We start from the raw sequence: 8,744 nt of genomic DNA on the forward strand, positions 1-8,744 counted from the left end.
CCTAAATGAGACTTTAATTGTTCCATAATGTATAGAACTGCAAAAATATTGGTCCGAAAAGAAAAAATCGCAGCAATCACGAGATTAAAAATTACAAAGTTTTTCTCAACGCCATATTGGATAGTTTGTCATTTCTATCCAATCGGCACGGATAATCGGGTTTAACGGTTGGCTCCCGCATGCCAAAAACCGGTTTTCCCTCGCTGGCGATGCTTTTTGAAAGAAATTTTGACGGTTTTTGTCGTTTCGAGCGAGGATTTTTGAGGCTCGTCCTTGCCCTGTGGATTATTATTTCAAAATAATAGCGCGCAAATACGTACGCTTTGGTGTCTGACGTGATATTAATAATTTACGTTCAACTTACGAAAAAGTACGAACTTATATCATATAGAAAGACATTTTATTTCTTACACAATCTAAGCTTCTATCGTGTTTCATTTTCCTCAGTCCAACATTCGCCTCTTTTATGCTTATATTGTACAAGGCCCACCCTAATGGTACAGCAGCGTCTAAAACCTTTTCCTTGTCGTAGATTTATCGCTTTCCCAGTTCCCTTTTATGAACAGCGTTCAGTCCGTAGCTATGTCACTGTTTCTATTTATCTTTACGGTAAATAACACTCTTTTTTGCCACCGATGTCATATTATATCTATCGAATGTGTTAACAGTACTAATCAGTATCATTTAAAAACACATACAAATCGGACTGCCAAGAATAATTTCGTCGTTTACGCATCACTGGAATGGTGTTGAGTTTGATAAATAAATGCATACTGGCTCACGTAAAATAGTCTCAAGTCAGCATCTGGGGGTACGATTGAATTAAAGGTGATTTTTAAATGCTTTGCTTAAAGACTGTTTGATGGATATGACTTACATCACATTTGAACATTAAAGCTGGAATATCGTAATTTTGTTCGTGTTTAAGTTGACGTTTCCTACGGTCTATTGCATTGTTAATATCCATCTTTTTCTTATTTGCATGCTACTGCTGCCGAATCTGGTACGTGCTACGCCTATAGAAAATTAACTAACTAAACAATAGTTACTATCCAGTTACTATACTATACTCTAAGCGCTTAACTACGCGTTTTAAAACATAGCATTATTATTGTTCAGTTCATTAGATTGCCATATTCATTCAAGAATGTTGCTGCTTCGAAATCGTGAAGGTTTTCCGTTCCAGAACGATTACCATGCTGTTCCCCACCTAGCAATGCTTCGGCGTCCTCGTCATAGCATCGCATTGGGTACACTACGCCGTCGCCCATGCTGAAAGAGAGTAAAGTAGTGAATCTTCTTTATCGTTCTGTTCTGAAAAATCATCACCGTACAACAACACATTATTGCTATTTGTTTGAATTTCAAATTCCAAATTATCAAAAAATAGTTTCATCTTGTATTGGTTTAAAACGTAAATGTAAAAAAAAAAACAAAATGTATATCAAGTACCTCTCCCATTCCTCCCAGGATATATTTAACATATTTATTTCCAATTCTTTTTATAAATACCATTTTCATCAAATACTTTTGTAAGATATTAATTAAGTCGATGCATTGCTTACGAACAACTTAACAGTATCATTAAACAGAGGAATGGAATCCATTGTTCTTAGCGAATTTCAAGACAGTTACTGTTTCTAGAGTTCATTACATATTTATCCATATTGATTCTGTCGTTTGTACCTTATGTTTAGAAACATACGAAATCTTCTATTCCAATTCCCCTCTAGGGTCATTCGTTACTTGTACAAAATAGCAAGGAAGAAACGTTTGACATAAGACAACTAAGGCTCTTAATAACTAATTCGATTGAATAACAGAAGTCCATTGGATTGCGAATCCCATAAGCAGCATGTTTGTTTTTCAAAGATTAAGGCAACTCACAATGCGATTCAGTGCTGTTACTGAGTACGACCCACCAGTGAGCAAAATTTAAGAACTTTATCCTTCATAACTACTCTCCCCCTGCTCTCTACCAGTCACTAGCTCTAACTACTACCCAGGAAGGTTTAGTGGACACGAAGCACTCTTTGGTTTCCTACAGTGGGCAAGCCGTTTGTGCTGAGCGACATGACCACAGTTTGTTGCTGACCCTGGCGACGGTGCCCACCGCCCTCCTTTGTTTCGTCGAGGTGTTCTAATATGATCGTTTGAGCTTTTGGATCGACCCGAACGGTGCTACTTGCAACCGCGCCGTTACAATATTGACTGCCAATGGTGATAGCGGTCAGGGGCGCTACGGGGACATTACTTCATGCGGCGAATTCGATGCTATATGGTGCTACATCGCGGCAGGGAAATACTATCCCATCCCCAAGGCTACAAATGAACGAAAAGTCAAAGAAAGAGAGAGAGAGAGAGAGATTCGGTAAGGCGGGTGGTTTTCGATTTTGATTTTCAAGAACGTATTGAATGGTTTCAGAAAAGTAGATAAGGAGAAGAGAGTTATTAAACAAAATTAGTTCAGGCCAAAGACCAGGAGTATTTGATTGTTTCTGAAGGATAAAATTCACCTTTTATTCACTGGGGACCATTTTAAGAAAAAAAAACATGCGAAAAAACATTCCAAAATACTTTATGTACATGATTAGTTCGATCCAAAAGTGTGTTAAGTGATGTTTAGTAGAGCTGTTTCAACTCTACGTTTTGGTTTAGCATACTGTTCAATAGGATTAGTCACAACATTTAACTAATAGTTACTCATTAAATGAAATACACATCCCGTTTGTTTAATTCCAAACTATCCTGATTTTTTCATTATAACAATAGACGAGAAACAAAAAACAGAAGTATGAATTTTCAAACCATAAGATCCATCAACCCAACGATTAAACATAGATACAACTCTGCGTAATAGAGCGATCATTGTTGTTTCTACAATGCACGAAAGACTGATAGAAGTTTTTTTTTATGATCGTGCTCTGTTGCAAAACTAGGTGCAATACTGTTGAAACCCGAATCCGCAAAAAGAGATAAAAAGAAAGCAAAACATAAAAACATTTACACTTGAATCATTCACTTACCTAGTATACACTGGAACGAACCACAGACGCCAATCATCTCCAAAAACTTCTTGAAAATTATTCAGCTTTCCCAAGCTGAACCCATTCTTATCTGGACCGCCGAATCGGAAAATTGGCGTACGAAATGATTCTACAATGAGATAGCAATGGATGTGGCGTGATTTTTATGTTATTAAATGTGTAAAAATCGACGAAAGCTTACCTAATGTTGTCCTGTTCAGAAGCACCAGGTAAACGTGATAGCCGAACAGGCTAACCAAGCTGATTGCAAACATAACGGAGACGAAAAACAGGAACAAAATATGAAATCTACCATCAATTTTTCCCTGGAAGTACGATTCACGGTCAGAATATGTTGTGAAAGTTCATGGTTCATCCCTTTACCGTCCACAGTAGCTCCATATAGGGGATGGTACTGCATGCTACATACACACAGTATAACAGTGCATAGCCCAGAAATAGAATGAAGTACTTGTAGTTGGTGAAGTTGATACAATTGTTAACCCAGGGGCAATGGTGGTCCAGCTTCAGGACACAAACGCCGCACACGCTGCAGTGATGTGCCCGATCTGGTTTGATGAGCCGGCATTTGTCGCAGAAGCGCACGGATGCGTTTAACGTTCGCGTCACCACCGGAAGTTCTTTCGCAAACGTTTCGAGTATTTCCTTCTGCTCCACCTCATTCGTAGCACGTACTATTCGGTCGAGCTCTGCTCGCGGAACGTGAAACTGGAATGGTAAAAATCGTGAACGGTTTATTGTTATCTTATCACACCATCCAAAAGATTACTGGCGTGTTTTGCGCTGGAGCGCAAACGGGTTGACCAGCGAAGCGATGAGTAATCGACGCCCCGAACCACCTACCCTGGAGGGAACCCGACCGATGTCGGTGAATACTGTTTGGTAGTACGACCACAGGAACATAACCAGCACGGCATGGTAGAAGAGCAGGAACAATATCCTTTGAACAATGTTGGTGACGGTAACTGTGGTGGATGGAAAGCATGGTGTGAGTCCACATTAGCTTCTATTACATCGCGAGAAAGGGGAGCGAGAGTCACACTTACAAAAGGAAAGTTGTATCACAAACGCGTAGTATGACCAACCGATCACAGAGGCAATAAACAGCACTGGAAACCATTTCATCGTACGAACGCAGCATCCGCAGCGTTCGTTGCGTTCCCCATCGAACGTGGTTCGATGATAATCATAGCTCTGTCCGTGAGGCATCGACATCATGCAGTAGCGTTACTTTCCACCTCCTCCGACCTTCTACTACTGGTGGGACCAGTGAGGACGATCCCTTTGCGGCAAATTCCTTGGCCGCCACAATTGTCACGAATTAAAATGCGATCTGGCGCGAAGAGTGGTGCTCGCGGTTGGCGATTGGAAAAACGAAATTATGCACCTTTTCGCTACTAACTAGCACCGATAAAAAAGGAAAAAGTTGCGAGCTGCAATTCCCATCACATTAGGAAATCTGAATGTCAGCTTCTTTTTGTTTTGCAAGGCAGCCAAGCAGAGTGACCAGAAATTCCGATTTATCTGTATCCCTACCGATTTTTCATATGCCTACCGATTCACAGATGACCGCCCTAAAACCACCGACAAACCGACGTGACACTGGCGTTACAAAAGTGTCCCACACGAAAGTACTGTCATTTACCAGTGAGGCGAACACTTCTGTCAAAGTAAGCTCTGTTCACTGCTGCTTCGATGTAAACAACTTTTCTAAATACAAATGGCGAATGAAGCGTGAGGCATAATTTTGTGAGAATTATTGGACAAAACACCCGGGAACATCATTTTATAAGTTTCCAAATCAATGTAAAAGATGTGAGAAGTACATAAAACAATACGCATTGGAATTTGCGAAGAAAAACAAAAAGGAGGTCCAGCAGTTTCTTCTCCGTGTCAGTGTAGTAAGCGAATCATTATAGAGATGGCGCTAGTGTTTAACGTATTTTCATTTGAAATAAGGAGACAACTTTTGAAGCTCATTTTGTTCGAAGTGTCACGTCGGTTTGTCGGTGCTAAAACTACCGATTTTCCATTTATCCTACCGAAAATCACAGATATTTGATTTTTCAGTCGTTTAAGCTTAATCTGTGGCGCTTGGGATGCTGTTTCAAGGATTGCGAACCTCATTTGTTACTTATCGCGCTGATGCACGTTTATTTGTCTGGCACTTTTTATTTTTATCCGTTAAAATGTAATGTTCATAATAAGTAGAAAATGTTAGTTGCGTGGATTCCGAGAATTGCTCGTCAAAGAAAATCATTTAAGTTTGCCCAAGTAGCACAATCCTGTTAAGAAACCGTTAAAAGTATGCCTAATAGTATTACATTTAGCTTTCCATACAGCAGTAATTCCAGGGCTTAAAACACTGCGTAACGCTATTCTGGCTTCGTCAATGTTTCGTTAAATTTTAAAATTTAGCCGGTATTTTTAACGAAAAATATTAAACTTAACGAATAAATCGACAGGGATGGCTGTATTGCTCTTTCTCTTTTACATGAATTTTCTAGATATTCGTTAAGTTACAACAAGTGTTATTATTTCATGGAATAAATGCATAAATGCAACACACATACTTTTATTCGACATTCAATCATTTTGCCACGGCATATTATCACTTTGTCACATAAGTTTCTTTCATTCCATGGGTATCTTCCATTATATCAGCATGGAGGTCTGCTGCAGCCGTAGACGGAAAGCATGATATCCAAACGCTATCCGAATCGAAAATGCTGCGAAATATAAAACTTATGTAGCTCATGTGAAGAGATTTGTAACATCGATACACTGACCTGTTGTAAAAGCTTGATGATACACAAATTAGACAATATCTGATAGAAATTGTTGCAGACGCTTGGTTTTGTTGTCATCTACACATAATACACACGAAGCTTGACGAACTTTTTGACATAAGAAATGGAGGCGCCATGTACGTGACGATGTACAGTATGTCTCAAAAATTATCTTCATCAAGAGTATATTATTTTGCACAAAAAATATTTTTTTCATTAAGAATTCCTTAGCAAATATGATCTCATTAGCAAATATGGCATACCCTTCATCAAACTCATTGCACATGATATTTAAAAGTATGAAATATATATTTTTTATTTTCAAATTACTTTTTTTATCATCACCAATTAAAGTGAAAGAAAAAAGTAAAACATATTTCACGTACCGTTAAACAAACAAATATTTGTTGTGAAAATAAATACGCATTATTATATAGAAATAAGAATAGAAAATGATCTATCCTAATATTGAAACAATGAAACTGGTGTAGATAAAATTTGAAAAACACTGTGTGTTATAATGACCCGAATCGAAAAAAGAGGGTAACGGAATACGTCGTTATGCTGTAACGCTGACAAATGTCATATTCTCTTAAGAAACTCTATTTGATTTTTAAAGGCTTTAAAAAACTGTTAATAATCAAATAAAGTTTCTTAAGGCTACTTGGGTTAAGGCCTTAGTCGCCTTAGAAGGCGAATAAAGATTTCAACCGAAACTTTCACGGCTGTAACGGGTTCTCTTCGAAATCTTTCAACTTTTTGATTCAAGGAGAACAGATAGCTTGCCGCCATCTTAGCTTGTTTATATACTGAATTTGCACCTATACCAATGTAACTGCCAAATAGAGCAGTGACAACGCTTTTGGTTCCGAACCGAGAAAGCGTGTGTTCAAATCCAGATTTTTATGATCTTTTTTCTGCGTTTATTTCTTTTTAAATTAATTTTTTCTTACTATAATTACTTTAAACAAAATTTATGTGAAGCGAAATTAAAATAATACCTTTAAAAAAAACATAATAATTACACTTTGTTCACCGTTCATTATCAGGATGGGAGAAATATGTATCTCATTTTTCCTTTTATTTTAGTTATCGAAATGAGTTTGATATATTATCACCTTTCAATGAGTTGGTCTTTAACAACCGAATAATGTAGACCATCTTTAATAAAGTGAAATAGCTCAGAGCTTAACGCAAGAGAACATAACATGTAAATCGTGCTATCGAATCTCACGCTCATATCTGGGAACACTACAACAGTGCAGTGCTGAAGACACTTGTAAGGTTTTCTTTTGACAGTTGCAATTTCAAATTTCAAATTAAAAGCGAAATTTTTCATTGACATATTTCAAAGGCATTTAATTACTGCTAAATGCACTGCTGATCGCCTTCAATTCGCCGGCGATTACAAGGCGATTAGAAGGCATTTAACGGAAATTTGCGGGTAGGGGTTGTTTTGGGCTAAAAATTAAAAATGACGGATGGAGCGCTACCACGGAGAGAATGCGCTCTATTGCATGCCTTTAAAATGCACGAGGCGCTCTCACTGAAAAGAACGCTCGCTCGCGATGTTTCATTGTATTTTCCTTATACCCCTTCCTTTCCGTTTCTTTCGGCTTGCGCTGCGCTGAATTGGTACCCCACTTGATTCCAGCGAGTTGTGCTGCGCTGGACTGAAACCCCCTCCCGCTCGTTTCTTTCTTAGCGCGCTGTGCGCTTCCCTTTACACGGACTTGGTGCACCCGAATCAAAAGAAAAACTTAAACACATCAAAATTGGTGATATTTTATCACTTTTATTGCAAATAAAAGCACATTTCAATTCATAGCTTCACACAATCTTGCTGTAAACCACACACATTATTTATAAAAGACGCACACTTTTTCATTCTCTTTGCTAGTAGGGTAAAAAGAAATTGATCGTTAAAATAATTGATTAAATTTAAATGGTTGCGTTCTCAACAGTGCTCCTGCCGAAATCGGCCAATATAATCTGATACCTGATACTTTGATACTTTTAACTCAGCGAAGTTTCGAGTTTTAACCTACCGAAAACTACCGATAAAATTTTGATGCGCCTACCGAAAACCGCCAAAATAATCTGGCCACACTGCAGCCAAGCTACATATAGGGCGAGAGACTCTAATTATCTTATGCTGCAATGAGTGACAGCTTCAATAATCTTGACGCAAAATAAGCAGAGTCTACACGGTGGCATAAGAGTCATCTATAGCAGAAAAAAATGATTTTAATTTAATTTCATTTAAAATTTTCAATATCTCGGTTCTTATTATTATTCTTTTAGCGATACACACAACAATCGGTATTTTTTGCGCTACAAGCTTTAAAAAGTAAATATTGTGCTTTAATTGTGAACATGTATTGATTTCCTTTGATTGATGGCTTTCAATTTTGATACAATCTTGTTTTTTTCTCATACTTGTTTTGAGCGCTTTTAGTTGTATTCTTTATCATTTAAAAAAATGAAAAATTTACAAATTGTTAACAAATTCATAGTATGGGTGTAAAGCCTTGAAATTTTTCAGTTATTTTACGGTCAAGCATAAACAATTGAGTGTACCACACTGTAAAGCAGACGAAATCTCATCAATGCTGCGGGATCAAATGGTTCCTAATGCTTTTACGCTTTTTGTATGGTTCTTGGTAACAGAGATGTGATAAGCGGAATAGAAACAGCATGTGAGCAAAAAAGCCTATCCGGATAAAACCCACCTGGAGTGTTGAAGAGAGCAGGGCTCTCGCATACGTTCCTTGCGCAAGAAACCTTCAAGCAAGCCCAACATGCCCCACGGGCCACATACACACACAGAGAGAGAGAAAGAGAATGGCGAAAAAGGAATGAGAGACCGGGAGCGGCGAAATGCAAGAGAATGTGCGAGAGCGCACTA

The 8,744-nt window shown here is 38.1% G+C and overlaps 1 protein-coding gene across 3 annotated transcripts; it reads right to left on the bottom strand.

Moving 5' to 3' along the window:
* Positions 1-384: 384 nt before the first annotated feature.
* On the bottom strand, positions 385-4,535 carry LOC121593589 (palmitoyltransferase ZDHHC15). Of its 3 annotated transcripts, XR_006004805.1 has the most exons (7): positions 4,094-4,535; positions 3,891-4,012; positions 3,411-3,755; positions 3,229-3,352; positions 3,027-3,156; positions 878-1,272; positions 385-805 (listed from the first exon to the last, which is right to left on the bottom strand). XR_006004805.1 is itself a non-coding variant. In XM_041916095.1 (6 exons), exons 1-6 carry the CDS (start codon positions 4,263-4,265, stop codon positions 1,116-1,118), a joined length of 1,050 nt encoding a protein of 349 aa, XP_041772029.1. In that variant the 5' UTR covers positions 4,266-4,535; the 3' UTR covers positions 385-1,115. The 3 variants fall into 3 exon arrangements, 2 of the variants coding, with proteins under 2 accessions (XP_041772029.1, XP_041772030.1); XM_041916095.1 differs by having other exon boundaries at positions 385-1,272; XM_041916096.1 differs by lacking the exons at positions 385-805; positions 878-1,272 and adding an exon at positions 1,296-2,322.
* Between the last annotated feature and the right edge of the window lie 4,209 nt (positions 4,536-8,744).

Source organism: Anopheles merus, chromosome 2L (genome assembly GCF_017562075.2).
Source record: "Anopheles merus strain MAF chromosome 2L, AmerM5.1, whole genome shotgun sequence".
Taxonomy (NCBI): Eukaryota; Metazoa; Arthropoda; class Insecta; order Diptera; family Culicidae; genus Anopheles; species Anopheles merus.

Excerpts from the sequence above, each read along its gene's own strand:
- LOC121593589 (XM_041916095.1), bottom strand. The coding sequence starts at position 4,265 with ATGATGTCGATGCCTCACGGACAGAGCTATGATTATCATCGAACCACG. Across the intron at positions 4,013-4,093 it reads TGTGATACAACTTTCCTTTT|TTACCGTCACCAACATTGTT; the intron begins GTAAGTGTGACT and ends CATCCACCACAG. Across the intron at positions 1,273-3,026 it reads TTCGTTCCAGTGTATACTAG|CATGGGCGACGGCGTAGTGT; the intron begins GTAAGTGAATGA and ends ACTCTCTTTCAG.